Source organism: Salmo salar, chromosome 02, assembly GCF_965601325.2.
Source record: "Salmo salar chromosome 02, fSalSal1, whole genome shotgun sequence".
Classification (NCBI taxonomy): domain Eukaryota; kingdom Metazoa; phylum Chordata; class Actinopteri; order Salmoniformes; family Salmonidae; genus Salmo; species Salmo salar.
In genome coordinates this window covers 49,510,104-49,531,501 of record NC_138292.1, presented here as the reverse complement: position 1 = coordinate 49,531,501, position 21,398 = coordinate 49,510,104, and the positions used below count along the sequence as shown (strand labels likewise).

At 42.8% G+C, this 21,398-nt stretch overlaps 1 protein-coding gene across 4 annotated transcripts in view; it reads left to right on the top strand.

Annotated features, from left to right (window-relative positions):
• LOC106584953 (spectrin beta chain, non-erythrocytic 1) overlaps positions 1–21,398 on the top strand; it is a 136,372-nt gene that overhangs the window by 82,746 nt on the left and 32,228 nt on the right. For all 4 annotated transcript variants that reach the window (XM_014170641.3, XM_014170652.3, XM_014170647.3 and 1 more), the window contains 4 exons: positions 6,839–6,976; positions 16,488–17,244; positions 17,764–17,966; positions 21,092–21,182. In XM_014170641.3, the coding sequence (XP_014026116.2) occupies positions 6,839–6,976; positions 16,488–17,244; positions 17,764–17,966; positions 21,092–21,182 (1,189 nt within the window). The remainder of the gene's footprint in view (positions 1–6,838; positions 6,977–16,487; positions 17,245–17,763; positions 17,967–21,091; positions 21,183–21,398) is intronic.

The following is a 21,398-nucleotide window of genomic DNA, read 5'->3' as shown; positions in this document are numbered from 1 at the left end:
TCGTGACAAAATAATTCTAAATATTCCATTACCGTACTTCGAAGCATGTCAACCGCTGTTTAAAATCAATTTTTATGCCATTTTTCTCATAAAAAAAGCGATAATATTCAGACCGGGAATCTGCGTTTAGATAAACAGACAAAGGAAAAGAAAGCATTCGGTCGAAGCGGGCACGCGCCTAAGCCCATAGTACTCTGAGTGGCCACTTGCCAAAAGCGATAAAGTGTTTCAGCCAGAGCCTGCCTCGATATCGTTCAACTTTTTCCCGGGCTCTGAGACCCTATGGAAGCCGTAGGAAGTGTCACGTTATTGCACAGATCCCGAGTCTTCAATAAAAAGAGCCAAGATGAAACACTACTTCTCAGACAGGCCACTTCCTGCTTGAAATCTTCTCAGGTGTTGGCCTGCCATAGGAGTTCTGTTATACTCACAGACACCATTCAAACAGTTTTAGAAACTTTAGGGTGTTTTCTATCCAAAGCCAATAATTATATGCATATTCTAGTTACTGGGCAGGAGTAGTAACGAGATTAAATCGGGTACGTTTTTTATCCAGCCGTGTCAATACTGCCCCCTAGCCCTAACAGGTTAAGCATCTCCAATCCAAAATTAAATCTAGAATTGGCTTCCTATTTCGCAACAAAGCATCCTTCACTCATGCTGCCAAACATACCCTCGTAAAACTGACCATCCTACCGATCCTCGACTTCGGCGATGTAATTTACAAAATAGCCTCCAACACTCTACTCAACAAATTGGATGCAGTCTATCACAGTGCCATCCGTTTTGTCACCAAAGCCCCATATACTACCCACCACTGCGACCTGTACGCTCTCGTGTTCTGGCCCTCACTTCATACTCGTCGCCAAACCCACTGGCTCCAGGTCATCTACAAGTCTCTGCTAGGTAAAGCCCCGCCTTATCTCTGCTCACTGGTCACCATAGCAGCACCCACCCGTAGCACGCGCTCCAGCAAGTATATCTCACTGGTCACCCCCAAAGCCAATTCTTCCTTTGGCCGCCTTTCCTTCCAGTTCCCTGCTGCCAATGACTGGAACGAATTGCAAAAATCACCGAAGCTGGAGACTCATATTGCCCTCACTAGCTTTAAGCACCAGCTGTCAGAGCAGCTGACAGATCATTGCACCTGTACATAGCCCATCTGTAAATAGCCCATCCAACTACCTCATCCCCAAACTGTATTTATTTATTTATTTATTTTGCTCCTTTGCACCCCAGTATCTCTACTTGCTCATTCATCTTCTGCACATCTACCATTCCAGTGATTAATTGCTATATTGTAATTACTTCGCCACCATGGCCTATTTTTTGCCTTACCTCCCTTATCCTACCTCATTTGCACACACTGTATATAGACTTCCTACTGTATCATTGTCACGTCCTGACCAGCAGAGGGAGCAATTGTATTAGTTTGGTCAGGACTTGGCAGAGGGTTTGTGTTTCGTATGTTTTCTACGTTCTGTCTAGTTTAGTTTTTTCTATGTTTAGTTTTGGGTGTTGGACTCTCAATTGGAGGCAGGTGTTGCTAGTTGCCTCTGATTGAGAGTCCTATATATAGGTGTGTGTTTGGTTTGGGTTTTTGTGGGTAGTTGTATTTGCACTGCGTTATGTTAGTCTGCAAATCTGTTAGCTGTCGTTCCTGTTTCTTGTTTTTTCCGTTACTCACTTTATATAATTTATTAAAGTATGAGTATTCCGGTACCAGCTGCGCCTTGGTCTCATCTCTTCAACGACACTTGTGACAATCATTGACTGTATGTTTGTTTATTCCATGTGTAACTCTGTGTTGTATGTGTCGAACTGCTTTGCTTTGTCTTTGCCAGGTCGCAGTTGTAAATGAGAACTTGTTCTCAACTAGCCTACCTGGTTAAATAAAGGTGAAATACAATCAATAAATATTTTACCTTATAATCGCTGGAGACAAATGTGATACCAGCCATATGGAAGCAAACTGATGTATATCCACATATCAACTTTCCCACAGTAAAGTTTCTGAAATGCTGTGCCATTACACAGAATCTAAATTGTGCAGTGATGGGCACTTTCGAATGCCTTAATTCTAGGCTACCCTGACTTTCTCAGTTTCATATTTCTATCATGTTAAATATTGGCCACTATCAGTATCGAATGTCAGTAGGCCTCATAACAACTGCCAATTTCAATGTACACCAAAGGGTCCCTCTGTAATGGATGATTACAATCAGTGCCGGGTAACCGAATGGGTATGCAGGGCACGTGCCCTGGGGCCCCCAACCTCTGCTATATTTTACATGAATTTACACTGATAGAGCCATTTTACAATTTTGTGCACTAGTATTTACTGATTTCTGTAAACAATGAACACATTGTTTCCAAGCACGTGATTCTACACACAGGTGTAGAAGTTCTACACCTGCATTGCTTGCTGTTTGGGGTTTTAGGCTGGGTTTCTGTACAGTACTTTGAGATATCAGCTGATGTAAGAAGGGCTATATAAATACATTTGATTTGATTTGATATGCAAAATTCTCTCTTATGTGAACAAAACAGTTCACTGTGATTTTTGTATTCATAGATGGCAGTTGTATTTCAGGTTTAGCAAAAGGGTGTCTAAGATATGCAATCCAAGTAGAAAGAAAAGAAAATGATCAGAAGATCTACAAATGTATTTGAGCGTTTGATCACTGATGTTCTGCTATAGGTACAGTTGACTACAGTTCCAAAAAACTGTTTTACGCGATTGAGAAAAACTGTAACTATACAAATGATAAATGAGTTATAGTGCAACAGCTCCTCTTACTGGGTGTTAGGTGTCCTATTTGTTAGGTTCCTTTCTAGAAACTGAAGTTCACCTTAAATAGAAAATTATGAAATAGATATTTGAAACAGACAGAACAAGACAGATAATACAAGGAGAAAATTAGGTTAATCCCCAAACAGGGGAATACGTCTGAGGTGCATTCATCAGGGTACAACTTTGTGGAACGTTCAGATAAAAATATGGTATGTGGAACAAACATGCCTCTGACATGTATCTAATCAAATCCAATTTTATTGGTCACATACGTGTTTAGCAGATGTTATTGCGGGTGTAGCGAAATGCTTGTGCTTCTAGTTCCGGCAGTGCAGCAATATCTAAAAATGTCACAACAAATATCTAATACACATAAATCTACAGTGCCTTGCGAAAGTATTCGGCCCCCTTGAACTTTTCGACCTTTTGCCACATTTCAGGTTTCAAACATTAAGATATAAAGCTGTAATTTTTTGTGAAGAATCAACAACAAGTGGGACACAATTATGAAGTGGAATAAATTTATTGGATATTTCAAACTTTTTTAACAAATAAAAAACAGAAAAATTGGCCGTGCAAAATTATTCAGCCCCTTTACTTTCAGTGCAGCAAACTCTCTCCAGAAGTTCAGTGAGGATCTCTGAATGATCCAATGTTGACCTAAATGACTAATGATGATAAATAGAATCCACCTGTGTGTAATCAAGTCTCCGTATAAATGCACCTGCTCTGTGATAGTCTCAGAGGTCCGTTTAAAGCGCAGAGAGCATCATGAAGAACAAGGAACACACCAGGCAGGTCCGAGATACTGTTGTGGAGAAGTTTAACCTCTCTAGGGTCGGCGGGACGAAATCGTCCCACCTACGTAACAGCCAGTGGAATCCTGTGGCGCGTTATTCAAATACCTTAGAAATGCTATTCAATTTCTCAAACGTATGACTATTTTACACCATTTTAAAGACAAGACTCTCGTTAATCTAACCACACTGTCCGATTTCAAAAAGGCTTTACAATGAAAGCAAAACATTAGATTATGTCAGCAGAGTACCCAGCCAGAAATAATCAGACACCCATTTTTCAAGCTAGCATATAATGTCACATAAACCCAGAAGACAGCTAAATGCAGCACTAACCTTTGATGATCTTCATCAGATGACAACCCAAGGACATTACATACAATACATGCATGTTTTGTTCAATCAAGTTCATATTTATATCAAAACCCAGCTTTTTACATTAGCATGTGACGTTCAGAACTAGCATACCCCCCGCAAACTTCCGGTGAATTTACTAAAAATTTACTAAATTACTCACGATAAACGTTCACAAAAAGCATAACAATTATTTTAAGAATTATAGATACTGAACTCCTCTATGCACTCGATATGTCCGATTTTAAAATAGCTTTTCGGTGAAAGCACATTTTGCAAAATTCTCAGTAGATAGCCCGGCATCACAGGCTAGCTATTTAGACACCCAGCAAGTTTAGCACTCACCAAAGTCAGATTTACTATAAGAAAAATGTTATTACCTTTGGTGTTCTTCGTCAGAATGCACTCCCAGGACTTCTACTTCAATAACAAATGTTGGTTTGGTCCAAAATAATCCATAGTTATATCCAAATAGCGGCGTTTTGTTCGTGCGTTCAAGACACTATCCGAATGGTAAAGAAGGGTCACGAGCACAACGCATTTCGTGACAAACAGATTCTAAATATTCCATTACCGTACTTCGAAGCATGTCAACCGCTGTTTAAAATCAATTTTTATGCCATTTTTCTCGTAAAAAAGCGATAATATTCCGACCGGGAATCTGTGTTTAGGTAAAAAGACGAAAGAAAATAAAGCATGGGGTCGACTCGTGCACGCGCCTAAGCCCATTGTCCTCTGATCGGCCACTTGCCAAAAGCACAAATGTGTTTCAGCCTGGGGCTGCCTCGCTATCATTCAGCTTTTTCCCGGGCTCTGAGAGCCTATGGGAGCCGTAGGAAGTGTCACGTTACAGCAAAGATCCTCAGTCTTCAATAAACAGAGAAAAGAAGCTCAAGGAATGGTCAGAGAGGGCACTTCCTGTAAGGAATCTTCTCAGGTTTTTGCCTGCCATATGAGTTCTGTTATACTCACAGACACCATTCAAACAATTTTAGAAACTTTAGGGTGTTTTCTATCCAAAGCCAATAATTAAATGCATATTCTAGTTTCTGGGCAGTAGTAATAACCAGATTAAATCGGGTATGTTTTTTATCTGGCCGTGTAAATACTGCCCCCTACCCCCAACAGGTTAAAGCCGGATTTGGATACAAAAAGATTTCCCAAGCTTTAAACATCCCAAGGAGCACTGTGCAAGCGATAATATTGAAATGGAAGGAGTATCAGACCACTGCAAATCTACGAAGACCCGGCCGTCCCTCTAAACTTTCAGCTCATACAAGGAGAAGACTGATCAGAGATGCAGCCAAGAGGCCCATGATCACTCTGGATGAACTGCAGAGATCTACAGCTGAGGTGGGAGACTGTCCATAGGACAACAATCAGTCATATACTGCACAAATCTGGCCTTTATGGAAGAGTGGCAAGAAGAAAGCCATTTCTTAAAGATATCCATAAAAAGTGTCGTTTAAAGTTTACCACTAGCCACCTGGGAGACACACCAAACATGTGGAAGAAGGTGCTCTGGTCAGATGAAACCAAAATCTAACTTTTTGGCAACAATGTAAAACGTTATGTTTGGCGTAAAAGCAACACAGCTCATCACCCTGAACACACCATCCCCACTGTCAAACATGGTGGTGGCAGCATCATGGTTTGGGCCTGCTTTTCTTCAGCAGGGGCAGGGAAGATGGTTAAAATTGATGGCAAGATGGATGGAGCCAAATACAGGACCATTCTGGAAGAAAACCTGATGGAGTCTGCAAAAGACCTGAGACTGGGACGGAGATTTGTCTTCCAACAAGACAATGATCCAAAACATAAAGCAAAATCTACAATGGAATGGTTCACAAATAAACATATCCAGGTGTTAGAATGGCCAAGTCAAAGTCCAGACCTGAATCCAATCGAGAATCTGTGGAAAGAACTGAAAACTGCTGTGCACAAACGCTCTCCATCCAACCTCACTAAGCTCGAGCTGTTTTGCGAGGAGGAATGGGCAAAAATTTCAGTCTCTCGATGTGCAAAACTGATAGAGACATACCCCAAGCGACTTACAGCTGTAATCACAGCAAAAGGTGGCGCTACAAAGTATTAACTTAAGGGGGCTGAATAATTTTGCACGCCCAATTTTTCTGTTTTTTATTTGTTAAAAAAGTTTGAAATATCCAATAAATTTCGTTCCACTTCATGATTGTGTCCCACTTGTTGTTGGTTCTTCACAAAAAAATACAGTTTTATATCTTTATGTTTGAAGCCTGAAATGTGGCAAAAGGTCTAAAAGTTCAAGGGGGCCGAATACTTTCGCAAGGTAAAGGAATGGAATTAAGAATATATAAATATATGGACGAGCAATGTCAGAGCAGCATAGACTAGTAGATAGTATAGAATACAGTATATACATATAAGATGAGTAATGCAAGACATGTAAACAGTATTAAATTGACATTATTAAAAGTGACTCGTGTTCCATTTATTAAAGTGGCCAATCATTTCAAGTCTGTGTATGTAGGCAGCAGCCTCTCTGTGCTAGTGATGGCTATTTAACAGTCTGATGGCCTTGAGATAGAAGCTGTTTTTCAGTTTCTTAGTTCCAGTTTTGATGCACCTGTACTGACCTCGCCTTCTGGATGATAGCGGAGTGAACAGGCAGTGGCTCGGGTGGTTGTTGTCCTTGATGATCTTTTTGGCCTTCCTGTGACATTGGGTGCTGTAGGTAGTATAAGGAATCATGTCAGCTCTATTCATGACGGTTCTATCTGCAACGTTCCACAACATTTGCCTGAACGTGGCCCAGACATCAATGTCTGTATGCTATCTTAAAATTAGTTTTGAAGGGAAAATGGTTTCTTTTGGAGTGGAACTGATTGGACATGGCATGCTCTCTCTTTCCCAGGTTCGAGAGCCTGGAGCCTGAGATGAACAACCAGGCGTCACGAGTCGCTGTTGTGAACCAGATTGCCAGGCAGCTGATGCACAATGGACACCCCAGTGAGAAGAACATCAAAGCCCAGCAAGATAAGCTCAACAACAGGCAAGTTGAGCCATTCACAGACAGACGTCACACTATCTCCTGTCATACAGAAGCCGTAGCTTAATTTGATCATCCTGTTGTTGCAGGAAATGCAAACTTGTAGTGTATTTGAGGTTAACCTGTCTGGGAACCTGGGACGTTTGCGTCCCACCCTAGTCAACAGCCAGTGGAATTGCGTCGCGTGAAATACAAATACCTCATAAATGCTATAACTTCAATTTCTCAAACGTATGACTATTTTACACCATTTTATAGATACACCTCTCCTGAATCGAACCACGTGTCCGATTTCAAAAAGGCTTTACAGGAAAAGCAAAACATTAGATTATGTTAGGAGAGTGCCCTGCCAAAAATAATCACACTGCCATTTTCAAAGCAACTAGCATGCATCACAAATACCCAAAACACAGCTAAATGCAGCACTAACCTTTGACAATCTTCATCAGATGACACTCCTAGGACATCATGTTACACAATACATGCATTTTTTGTTCGATAAAGTTCATATTTATATATAAAAACAGCATTTTACATCGGCGCTTGACGTTCAGAAAATATTTTCCCTCAAATGCTTCCGGTGAGCAGCGCTACAATTTACAAAATTACTATTCGAAAACATTGTTAACCTCTCTGGGCTAGGCGGGACGAATTCGTCCCACCTACGTAACAGCCACTTTAAGCCTGTGGCGCGATTTTCAAAACCTTAAAAATCCTATTACTTCAATTTCTCAAACATATGACTATTTTACAGCTATTTAAAGACAAGACTCTCGTTAATCTAACCACACTGTCCGATTTCAAAAAGGCTTTACAACGAAAACAAAACATTAGATTATGTCAGCAGAGTACCAAGCCAGAAATAATCAGACACCCATTTTTCAAGCCAGCATATAATGTCACCAAAACCCAGAAGACAGCTAAATGCAGCACTCACCTTTGATGATCTTCATCAGATGACAACCCTAAGACATTATGTTATACAATACATGCATTTTTGTTCAATCAAGTTCATATTTATATCAAAAACCAGCTTTTTACATTAGCATGTGACGTTCAGAACTAGCATACCCCCCCGCAAACTTCCGGGGAATTCGCTAACATTTTACTAAATTACTCACGATAAACGTTCACAAAAAGCATAACAATTATTTTAAGAATTATAGATACAGACCTCCTCTATGCACTCGATATGTCCGATTTTAAAATAGCTTTTTGGTGAAAGCACATTTTGCAATATTCTAAGTACATAGCCCAGGCATCACGGGCTCGCTATTTAGACACCCGGCCGGCAAGTTTAGCACTCACCATAATCATATTTACTATTATAAAAGTTTGATTACCTTTTGTTGTCTTCGTCAGAATGCACTCCCAGGACTGCTACTTCAATAACAAATGTTGGTTTGGTCCAAAATAATCCATCGTTATATCCGAATAGCGGCGTTTTGTTCGTGCGTTCCAGACACTATCCGAAATGGTAAAGAAGGGTCGCCCGCATGGCGCAATTCGTGACAATAAAATTCTAAATATTCCATTACCGTACTTCGAAGCATGTCAACCGCTGTTTAAAATCAATTTTTACGCCATTTTTCTCGTAGAAAAGCGATAATATTCCGACAGGGAATCTCCTTTTCGGCAAACAGAGGAAAAAATCACAAAGACGGGGGCGGTCGGGTCACGCGCATAAGCCCAGAGTCCCTTGATCGGCCACTTGAGAAAGGCGATAATGTGTTTCAGCCTGGGGCTGGAATGACGACATTCTGTTTTTTCCCGGGCTCTGAGAGCCTATGGAAGACGTGGGAAGTGTCACGTTAGAGCAGAGATCCTTAGTAAAAGATAGAGATGGAAAAGAAGTTCAAGAAATGGTCAGACAGGCCACTTCCAGTAAAGGAATCTCTCAGGTTTTGACCTGCCATTTGAGTTCTGTTATACTCACAGACACCATTCAAACAGTTTTAGAAACTTTAGGGTGTTTTCTATCCATATGTAATAAGTATATGCATATTCTAGTTACTGGGTAGGAGTGGTAACCAGATTAAATCGGGTATGTTTTTTATCCAGCCGTGTCAATACTGCCCCCTAGCCCTAACAGGTTAAAATGTAATATTGTCATTCAAAGAATTATAGATTAACATCTCGTGAATGCAACCGCATTGCCAGATTTAAAATAACTTTACTGGGAAATCACACTTTGCAATAAACGAGGTGCTATGCTCAGAAAAATAGGCTAGGCTATACAGGTTAGCGCCATCTTGGAACCATCTAAAATCAAATATACTATTGTAAATATTCCCTTACCTTTGATTATCTTCATCAGAAGGCACTACCAGGTATTCCCAGGTATCAACCCCTACAAAAAATGTCCAGTAATTATAATCCACATAATAATTCACATTTCCTGTTGCTGTAGGATTATTTTCCTGCTGTAGCAAACTGGCTCAAATTAAGATCCTACATCTGTAGCTGATATGTCCCTCAGTGGAACACGGATCTGCTGTTTGTTCACCCTCACCCTGCTGCAATTGCTAATAACCCATCCGCAGTCGCCCGACCTATATTTGATAAAGTGTAAATCTGAGTCCCACACCTGACCCTAACCCACTAATATAGAACATTTAGATATGTTTCTACTTATAATTTCCAACATTTTGGTAGGCTATTTGTTTGTCAACTTGTCTAGAATTAGATACATGCAGCTTCTCTTCTGTCATTATATGTTGCCCTAGAAGACTAAATAAACCCTTGCTCACCAGAATAATATCATAAATCAATGGAATGAATGCTTCAATGTAGTTGTGAAAACTTCAGTGAAGTTTTCTGAGTGATCTCTGCTTCTTTCACGGTGCAAAGACATTTAGGGACCGGGGAGAAAATACAATAACTATAAAATAACATAAAAGGTTTTCTGTGCAAAATGTTAAAATGACGTCAGTTTGACCGGTTGAAAGGAAATATAAATCTATGAAAACAACCCAACATCTTTCTGAAACATTTCAATTTGGCTTGGGTGCATATTTGTGACTGACTGGCTCAAATCGGTCTTATGTAGCAAAATTTGAAATTGTTTTTTTTTACATTGGATAAAAGTAGAGACTCAGAGCTACAAAATGGTATATCATACACTGTATTTTTGAGGAACAATGGGAAAGTACTTCTGCTTTGAAAGTTGATAAACTTGTAAACTCACTTTTGAGAAAAGGGACTTTGAATGTTTTGGTACCTACTGGAGAGCTCTCCTTTGTCTACACTCATTCAGCATTGTTGACACCCGCTTAAGCCAGCCCCACCCATCTCTTTAAGGATTCACATGTGAGGTCATGTGCTAAACAGTGAGTAGTGCAGTAAAGATTACAACTAAATGTGGTAGTAGACTACAATAAGGAAAATTCTAAAGGTTAACAGAGTGTCCAGATAAAAATATTTTATAAATATTAGATGACGCTTGCCCAGACACACTTGTCTAAATTGATGGGTCATGTGAAAGAAATGCTATAAGCCACATCCAGTGGTGGAAAAAGTTGTACATTTTTTTTGTAGCAGCCACGTATTAGGAGAGAGTCATTTGAATAGAGGCACTGCAGATAGTGCTGATGACTGGTCCGTCCGAGTCACACATTAACAAGGGAATCTATATTCGGAGAGCCTGTTTCTGTCCTGCCCTTGACTTTGGTGCAGTGCATGTGATGTCCATAGCCTCTATGTCACAAAACTCCCTGATCTTCTTAAAAAGATATGTTTGTCTAGCTGTGTCCAGTCCAGGTGGTGCTTGTACAGGCAGACCATCTATGGGAGGAAGAATGTCAGTGTTGCGCAGCAGCTGAAACCTGGTCCTGACAGTCCGAAAACTCCTTGGCGACAACAACACCAGGCTCCAGAGCATCGAAGCTGTAAAACAGGGAATACAAAATAAAAAAAACAGAAGACATTACAACCATGCCCAACATCAATTCACCACCCAAGTTTAGATAAGAAGAATAATCTCATACAATGCAATGAAAATTATTTTCACCTGAAGTGCATGTACTGCTTGATCTGTGGCAGCGGCCTGAGGTGCGGAGTCAGGTGTTGTTGCCATCCATTGCTTTCCACCAGCACCGTATCATCCTCCAGTCCAACCATCTGTGGGATGTTGACCCCTGTCACAGTGCTATCCTTCACAACACCAGCAATCTCAGACATAGTGATCACTGTGGTCTTTCTGAAGCGCTGCTTGATGAGGCCAAAGCACCAGTCAGGGGCAAACTCTGTATGGCCTGTGATCAGGAAGTGAAGGTCCAGACTGTTTGCTGGTTCAGTAGGGGCCCCCAGAGACAGAAATAATGTGAGATCAATAAAAATAGTGCCAATCATGTTGGAGGTCAATTAAATAATCAAAACGTGTTTGATTTACATACCGGGTTTTGTCATCGATTCCTTGTAGAGATGCCACACTGCTGCTTTTGTCACATGGGATGGCAGCAGCTTTCCACCGAAGTGTTTGTGTCCTGGGTAGCGTCCTGGTAATACTATTGCATTATCCTCTGCCTAGTTGTTGATGAAGTTTACCACTCGCTGCCACCCATCTGCCCTTCATCCACACAATATTTCATGACCCTACATCTTCCTGGTCAATGGATATTACCAAGGGTTAGAAGTCAACCCACGCATCACTAATGTCCCTGGTATTCACAACATTTATGGTTGAAGATAGCACTTTCAGGTTCTGATTTAATGCCATTCAATATGATTGGCAACTACAATGGCTTGCGAAAGTATTCACACCCCTTGGTATTTTTCCTATTTTGTTGCCTTACAATCTGGAATTAAAATAGATTTTTTGGGGGGTCTCCACGTTGTCTCCCTTTTGTTGCGAACTCTGAGCCGGTTCGTAACAAGTGGGGGCTCATCCGGGATCTTGAACGGATTGTGTTTGGGAGAAAACGTGGAGGTATGTTAAATTCTGTAGGTGCTTTGTTTGTATATTTTGTTAGTTTGAGTTTGGTGCTCAGTACTGGTTGCCTTTGTTTGTTTGATTTGTGTGCTGTGTTGGAGAGAGTACATTGGTTAGTTTTCAGGCCCTGCCCAGCCTGGAAAACGCTTGTTCTACTCGCTGTTGGGACATTGGTCTGAGGAGGTGAGTACAATCAGCTGTGTACCTCGGTGGGAGATTTGGATAGGGTAGTGAAACTTACTACCCGGAGCTATAGCCTTTTTCCCCTGATAGGCTTAGCGACGTGTTTCATTTTTGGAATATGTTGGGCATTGTTAATGTTTGTTATTTTTGTGTGGTGTCCGTGGACTGAGCAGTTGTCTCGGGGGCACATCCGTGGCTTGGTGGAATCTACCAGCATGCTGGGGGGTTACTTCCTTGCCAGCGGGCTACAGTGCATAATTACCCACCGCAAATCTGCATGAAGACTAGGGTTGAGTTATTGTAGGTTTTGGGGAAGCTCCATATCTCATCTCTTTTCTGTGGTGCCTGGTGTGATTGTATTTTCTCTTGTTGTGGTCTGGTGTGCTCAGCAGAATCGTTGGAGTGACTATGAATCGTTGGAGTGACTATGAATCGTTGGAGTGACTATGAATCGTTGGAGTGACTATGAATCGTTGGGAAATGACTGAACCGTTGAGAAGTGACTATGAACCGTTGGGAGATGTTGTTTGCGTTTGTAGCTGATGCGGTCTCTTGTGTGCCCTATTCCTGAGTGTTAGGTGACTGACCATTGTTTGGTTTTGTCATGTTCTAACTTTCTTGTCTGTTCCCTCCTGGTCTTGTGTTCTTCTTTCCTCTTAAACGTTGCTTCCTGTGCGCAAAGGTTGCTGAGGTCTGGGGAGAAGGAGGTTGGCTGGGGCAAGTGGAAGGTGAACATGTAACCTCTCATAAATTTGGGACGCAGAGGCCTGTGTCAATTTGGGACGCAGAGGCCTGTGTCAATTTGGGACGCAGAGGCCTGTGTCAATTTGGGACGCAGAGGGCTGTGTCAGTTTGGGACGCAGAGGGCTGTGTCAATTTGGGACGCAGAGGGCTGTGTCAATTTGGGATGCAGAGGGCTGTGTCAATTTGGGACGCAGGGGGCTGTGTCAATTTGGGACGCAGAGGGCGTGTCAATTTGGGACGCAGAGGCTGTGTCAATTTGGGACGCAGAGGCTGTGTCAATTTGGGACGCAGAGGCTGTGTCAATTTGGGACTCAGAGGCTGTGTCAATTTGGGACGCAGAGGCTGTGTAAATTTGGGACGCAGAGGCTGGTACGTTGTTCCGGGGCCCTTGTTGATCCCCGGTTTTATGGGGGGGTGTGTGACGACCCTCCCACTCTGTCTGTCGTATTCTCTTTCTTTGCTCTTGTTCCTTATTAGGATGCCGGTGGGCGGAGTTGGGAGGGTCGTCAGCTTCATGGGAAACACCTGGGCTCGGGTGTGTCCCAGGATAAAGGCACCTCTTCCACATTCATTGGGGAGACTCTCTCCATGCAGACACCTTGTTGTTTTTGGTTGTGCTAGTTGTGGTATCTAATAAATATATATTTTTATACTCCTTGTCTCCACGTTGTCTCCCTTTCGTTGCGAACTCTGAGCCGGTTCGTAACATCGGGTTGATGAGAGGTGTTGGGTTTGCGCCAGACATGGTGTTTTCCTTGATGGCCAAAACCCTAAATTTTAGTCTCATCGGACCAGAGTTCCTTCTTCCATATGTTTAGGGAGTCTCCCACATGCCTTTTGGCGAACACGGAACGTGTTTGCTTATTATTTTCTGTAAGCAATGGCTTTTTTTCTGGCCACTCTTCCGTAAAGCCCAGCTCTGTGGAATGTACGGCTTAAAGTGGTCCTATGGACAGATACTCCAATCTCCGCTGTGGAGCTTTGCAGCTCCTTCTGGGTTATCTTTGGTCTCTGTTGCCTCTCTGATTAATGCCCTCCTTTCCTGGTCTGTGAGTTTTGGTGGGCCGTCCTCTCTGGGCAGGTTTGTTGTGGTGCCATATTCTTTCAATTTTTTTATAATGGATTTAATGGTGCTCCATGGGATGTTCAAAGTTTCTGATATTTTTTTACAACCCAACCCTGATCTGTACTTATCCACAACTTTGTCCCTGACCTGTTTGGAGAGCGCCTTGGTCTTCATGGTGCCGCTTGCTTGGTGGTGCCCCTTGCTTAGTGGTGTTGCAGACTCTGGGACCTTTCAGAACAGGTGTGTATATATACTGAGATCATGTGACACCTAGGTTGCACACAGGTGGACTTTATTTATCTAATTATGTGACTTCTGAAGGTAATTGGTTGCACCAGATCTTATTTAGGGGCTTCATAGCAAAGAGGGTGAATACATATGCTTTTCCATGTTTTATTTTTTAGAATTTTTTGAAACAAGTAATTTTTTTAATTTCACTTCACTAATTTGGACTATTTTGTGTATGTCCATTGCATGAAATACAAATAAAAATACATTTAAATTACAGGTTGTAATGCTACAAAATAGGAAAAACACCAAGGGGGATGAATACTTTTACAAGGCACTGTACCTGATGCCAAATTAAGAAACCAAAAGATGATTAGGTTATTATAATGTAGTTAAGCAGTTATGTGATTTTAACTATGCCTGACCTTTACTTTTCTCATGGTGAGTTACCGTAATTTCCGGACTATTGAGCGCACCTGAATATAAGCCGCACCCACTGAATTTTAAAAAAAGTATTATTTTGAACATAAATAAGCCGCACCAGTCTATAAGCTGCAGGTGCCTAACGGTACATTGAAACAAATGAACTTTACACAGGCTTTAACGAAACACGGCTTGTATAACAAAAATAAATAGGCTTTAACGAAACACGGCTTGTAACAAAAATAAATAGGCTTTAATGAAACACGGCTTGTAACAAAAATAAATTAGGCTTTAACGAAACACGGCTTGTAACAAAAAATAAAAAAATAGCAGGAAGCTTTAGTTGTCTGAGTCAATTTCTCACGCTGCTGTTTCCAACGTCTTATCATCGACTCATTAAGACCAAGCTCCCGTGCAGCAGCTCTATTTCCTTTTCCAACAGCCAGATCAATCGCCTTCAATTTGAAAGCTGCATCATATGCATTTCTCCGTGTCTTTGCCATGATGAGGGTGACAAAATGACTACCGTAATCAGAATGATGGGAAGTTTGAGAGCGCTCGATTTAATCTAAACAGTAAAAAAAAAAAAAAAATTGTTTGACCTTAATCTTTTCGGCAATTTCATTGGTCTAATGAAAGCTTCATGCCGGCAAAAAACTGAGCACGTCACAGAATGTGTTTTTTTGGAGAGAAAAAATTGAAAGCGGGAAAAATCCATATATTAGCTCCGTCATTGTTTAAGCCGCGATGTTCAAAGCGTGGGAAAAAAGTTGTGGCTTATAGTCCGGAAATTACAGTAATAATACCTATTGACTCAAAATTCTGTTATTGTGTGTTGGATATCACTGTATCCTTTGAATTGAGCTGCACATTTATTATTGGTTATCATCATTTTAATTGGCCAGTTCAGTCAATTTGAGCCTTGGTCTGGCAACAACAGGGTTATGGTTGGTTTGAACTTCGGCAAGACGGAGCTGCTCTTCCTCCCGGGGAAGGACTGCCCGTTCCATGATCTCGCCATCACGGTTGACAACTCCCTTGTGTCCTCCTCCCAGAGTGCTAAGAATCTTGGAGTGCCCCTGGACAACACCCTGTCGTTCTCCACTAACATTAAGGCGGTGACCCGATCCTGTAGGTTCATGCTCTACAACATTCGCAGAGTACGACCCTGCCTCACACAGGAAGCGGCGCAGGTCCTAATCCAGGCACTTGTCATCTCCCGCCTGGATTACTGCAACTCGCTGTTGGCTGGGCTCCCTGCCTGTGCCATTAAACCCCTACAACTCATCCAGAACGCCGCAGCCCGTCTGGTGTTCAACCTTCCCAAGTTCTCTCACGTCACCCCGCTCCTCCGCTCTCTCCACTGGCTTCCAGTTGAAGCTCGCGTCCGCTACAAGACCATGGTGCTTGCCTACGGAGCTGTGAGGGGAACGGCACCTCCGTACCTTCAGGCTCTGATCAGGCCCTACACCCAAACAAGGGCACTGCGTTCATCCACCTCTGGCCTGCTCGCCTCCCTACCTCTGAGGAAGCACAGTTCCCGCTCAGCCCAGTCAAAACTGTTCGCTGCTCTGGCACCCCAATGGTGGAACAAGCTCCCTCACGACGCCAGGACAGCGGAGTCAATCACCATCTTCCGGAGACACCTGAAACCCCACCTCTTCAAGGAATACCTGGGATATGATAAAGTTATCCTTCCAACCCCCCCCTTAAAAGATTTAGATGCACTATTGTAAGTGGTTGTTCCACTGGATATTATAAGGTGAATGCACCAATTTGTAAGTCGCTCTGGATAAGAGCGTCTGCTAAATGACTTAAATGTAAATGTAAATGTAAATTCCCGTACGGGCCACAAATATTGAAATATGTGCCACTGTCTGTCAACTGGATAAAAGTGTCTGCTAAATGACCATATTTCTATTTACTAATTTGTTCCTCAGATGGAGCCAGTTCCGGGATCTGTCGGACCAGAAGAAGGAGTCTCTAATCTCGGCGCTGGGTGTGCAGAACTACCACCTGGACTGCAACGAAACCAAGTCATGGATCCGCGAGAAGACGAAGGTCATCGAGTCCACCCAGGAGCTGGGCAACGACCTGACGGGTGTCATGGCGCTGCAGCGTAAACTCACTGGCATGGAGCGTGACCTGGTTGCCATCGAGGACAAGCTGGGCGACCTGCGCTGCGAGGCAGAGCGGCTGGCCGGCGAGCACCCAGACCAGGCCAAGGCCATCAAGGGCCGCCTGGCCGAGATCACTGCCGTGTGGGAGGAGATGAAGGCCACACTGCGTAATCGTGAGGAGTCCCTTGGTGAGGCCAGCAAGCTGCAGCAGTTCCTGCGCGAGCTGGATGACTTCCAGTCGTGGCTGTCACGCACACAGACAGCCATCGCCTCAGAGGAGACGCCCAACACGCTGGCCGAGGCAGAGAAGTTGTTAGCGCAGCACGAGGGCATCAAGAACGAGATCCGCAACTACGAGAAGGACTACCAGAAGATGCGCGACATGGGCGAGATGGTGACCCGGGGCCAGACCGATGCCCAGTACATGTTCCTGAGGCAGAGGCTACAGGCCCTGGACACTGGCTGGAATGAGCTGCACAAGATGTGGGAGAACCGGCAGAACCTCCTGTCCCAGTCCCATGCCTACCAGCTGTTTCTCAGGGACACCAAGCAGGCCGAGGCCTTCCTCAACAACCAGGTACGTTGATTGTTCGATACCCCTTAAACCAGGGTACTTGATTGGTCGATTCAATTATTTTCCAAGAGTGGAAAAATCTTAGCCTAGGAATCCAAAGTGAATGGTTCCGTTTCACTATTTCATTTCACTGATTCCATTTCATTCAAAATTAGATTTTTGGTAACAGTTTATTTTAAATTCCTCTTTTAGCTGTTATTACTTAATTTTACTAGGCAGGGATGTGGTAACAATGTGTCATTTTTCGTGCCCACCTAGAATCCACTCCCTCTACCTAGGACATGCTGCTTTGCAAATCAAATGCACATATTAAAGTACATTTAAGAAAGTGTCCAATGTGCTTTAGATTGAATTCCAGCAGGGTTGGGTTCTATGTTCTGTTTCAGTTCAGTCAATTCAAGAATTTCAGTTTACTCCCTAACTGATTTGAAATGGAATTGACCCCAACCTGGATATCCAGTCTCAGTCACAGGATTTTCTAATAATCCCACTGACTCTCTCTTTTTATAACCCTAATTTTAGGAGTACATGCTGGCCCATACAGAGATGCCCACTACGCTTGAGGGGGCCGAAGGAGCCATCAAGCAGCAGGAGGACTTCATGACCACCATGGACGCCAACGAAGAGAAGATAAATGGTGTGGTGGAGGCTGGCAGGCGTCTGGCGAGTGATGGCAACATCAATGCCGATCGCATCCAGGAGAGAGCGACGTCTATTGACGACAGGTTAGAAGCCTCTTCTGCTATATAGTTACAAATGACACTAGTGGACAGGTTGTCATTTTTGCGGTTACTCTGCTGCTCAGATTAGATATCACACCTGTTGGAGTATTTAATGCCCCAGGAACCACATTAATATGATAAAGCTATCTCCTGGAAATGGGATACCTAGTCAGTTGCACAACTGAATACATTCAACTAAAATGTGTTTTCTGCATTTAACCCAACCCCTCTGAATCAGAGAGGTGCGGGGGGCTGCCTTAATCAACATCATCAGCGCCCAGGTTAATTGTCTTGCTCAAGGGCAGAGCAGCAGATTTTTACACCTTGGGGATTCAAACCAGCAACCTTTCAGTTACTGGCCCAAAACGCTTAACCAGTAGGCTACCTGCACAGCTTTACTGCGAAAAAGACTACCCAAAATACAACCAATTGTTAGACAAATGCCAGTATAACACTTGATATTGATCTTTGCATTTACTTGGTAATGTGTATCGTGATGTAAAAAAATATGTAGAAAAATCTCCATAAATTTACTACAGTTGAAGTTGGAAGTTTACATACACTTAGGTTGGAGTCATTAAAACTCGTTTTTCAACCACTCCACAAGTCGGTTAGGACATCTACTTCATGCATGACACAAGTCATTTTTCCAACAATTGTTTACAGACAGATTATTTCACTTATAATTCACTGTATCATAATTCCAGTGAGTCAGAAGTTTACATACACAAAGTTGACTGTGCCTTTAATCAGCTTGAAGAAATCCAGAAAATTATGTCATGGCTTTAGAAGCTTCTGATAGGCTAATTGGCATAATTTGAGTCAATTGGAGGTGTACCTGTGGATGTATTTCAAGGCCTACCTTCAAACTCAGTGCCTCTTTGCTTGACATCATCGAAAAATCTAAAGATATCAGCCAAGACCTCAGACAAAGAATTGTAGACCTCCACAAGTCTGGTTCATCCTTGGGAACAATTTCCAAATGCCTGAAGGTACCACGTTCATCTGTACAAACAATAGTACGCAAGTATAAACACCATGGGACCACACAGCCATCATACCGCTCAGGAAGGAGACGCATTCTGTCTCCTAGAGATGAACGTACTTTGGTGCGAAAAGTGCAAATCAATTCCAGAACAACAGCAAAGGACCTTGTGAAGATGCTAGAGGAAACAGGTACAAAAATATCTATATCCACAGTAAAATAAGTCCTATATCGACATAACCTGAAAGGCCACTCAGCAAGGAAGAAGCCACTGCTCCAAAACCGCTGGACTATGGTTTGCAACTGCACATGGGGACAACGATCATGCTGTTTGGAGAAATGTCCTCTGGTCTGAAGAAACAAAAATATAGCTATTTGGCCATAATGACCATCGTTATGTTTGGAGGGAAAAAGGGGGAGGCTTGCAAGCCGAAGAACACCATCCCAACCGTGAAGCACGTGGGTGGCAGCATCAAATCAAGTCAAAGTTTGTCACATGCGCCGAATACAACAGGTGTAGACCTTACAGTGAAATGCTTACTTACAGGCTCTAACCAATAGTGCAAAAAAGGTATTAGGTGAACAATAGGTAGGTAAAGAAATAAAACAACAGTAAAAAGACAGGCGATATACAGTAGTGAGGCTACATACAGACACTGGCGGGTGGTGGGTGGGGACACAATGCAGATAGCCCGGTTAGTCAATGTGCCAGAGCACTGGTTGATAGGCCCAATTGAGGTAGTATGGAGTCTTTGACAATTTTTAGGGCCTTCCTCTGACACCGCCTGGTATAGAAGTCCTGGATGGCAGGAAGCTTGGCCCCAGTGATGTACTGTAGTGCCTTGCAGTCGGAGGCCGAGCAGTTGCCGTACCAGGCAGTGATGCAACCAGTCAGGATGCTCTCGATGTTGCAGCTGTAGAACCTTTTGAGGATCTCAGGACCCATACCAAATCTTTTTAGTTTCCTGAGGGGGAATCGGCTTTGTCATGTCCTCTTCATGACTGTCTTGGTGTGTTTGGACCATTCTAGTTTGTTGTTGATGTGGACACCAAGGAACTTGAAGCTCTCAACCTACTCCACTACAGCCCCATCGATGAGAATGGGGGCATGCTCAGTCTTCCTTTTTCCTGTAGTCCACAATTATCTCCTTTGTCTTGGTTACGTTGAGGGATAGGTTGTGTGGGTGCTTTGCTGCAGGAGGGACTGGTCCACTTCACAAAATAGATGACATCATGAGGAAGGGAAATTATCTGGATATATTGAAGCAACATCTCAAGACATCAGACAGGAAGTTAAAGCTTGGCCGCAAATTTTGCCACAACTTCGGAAGTATGCTTGGGGTCATTGACCCCAAGCATACTTCCGAAGTTGTTGCAAAATGGCTTAAGGACAACAAAGTCAAGGTATTGGAGTGGCCATCACAAAGCCCTGACCTCAATCCTATAGAAAATGTGTGGGCGGAACTGAAAAAGCGTGTTTGAGCAAGGAGGCCTAGAAACCTGACTCAGTTACACCAGCTCTGTCAGGAGGAATGGGCCAAAATTCACCCAACTTATTGTTGGAAGCTTGAAGGCTACCCAAAACCTTGACCCAAGTTAAACAATTTAAAGGCAATGCTACCAAATACTTATTGAGTGCATGTAAACTTCTGACCCACTGGGAATGTGATGAAAGAAATAAAAGCTTAAATAAATGTTTTTACGTTTACATTTTAGTCATTTAGCAGACGCTCTTATCCAGAGCGACTTACAGTAGTGAATGCATACATTTAATTTCATGCATTTTCTTTTTCTTTTTTTGTACTGGCCCCCCGTGGGAATCGAACCCACAACCCTGGCGTTGCACACACCATGCTGGCGTTGCACACACCATGCTGGCGTTGCACACACCATGCTCTACCAACTGAGCCACTATTATTCTGACATTTCACATCCTAACTGACCTAAGACAGGGAATTTTTACTAGGATTAAATGTCAGTTATTGTGAAAAACTGAGTTTAAATGTATTTCGCTAAGGTGTATGTAAACTTCCGACTTCAACTGTATATATGGTACACACAACTAGTAGCTTGCTTGTGGTAGTCACAATTAACATGGGATCTGTTATCCATTATCAAATCAGTTTACCCAACATTTGCACAGGCATAAGAAGAACCGCGAGGCTGCTCTGGGCTTACTGATGAGGCTGAAGGATAACCGGGACCTTCAGAAGTTCCTACAGGATTGCCAGGAGGTCTGCTGCCAAACATGTCTTTCCCAGACCCAGATTAAGCCTACTCCTGGGACTAAAGATTCTCCATTGGAAGTGCTTATTAGTCCAGGAATATGCTTAATCTGGATGCGAGAAATCGTTCATAACAGTCTAACATTGGTATCAGTCCCGATACTATGAATACTTACATGCACTGTTTTATATTTAATACATTGTGTGGTAATGTATACATAGTGA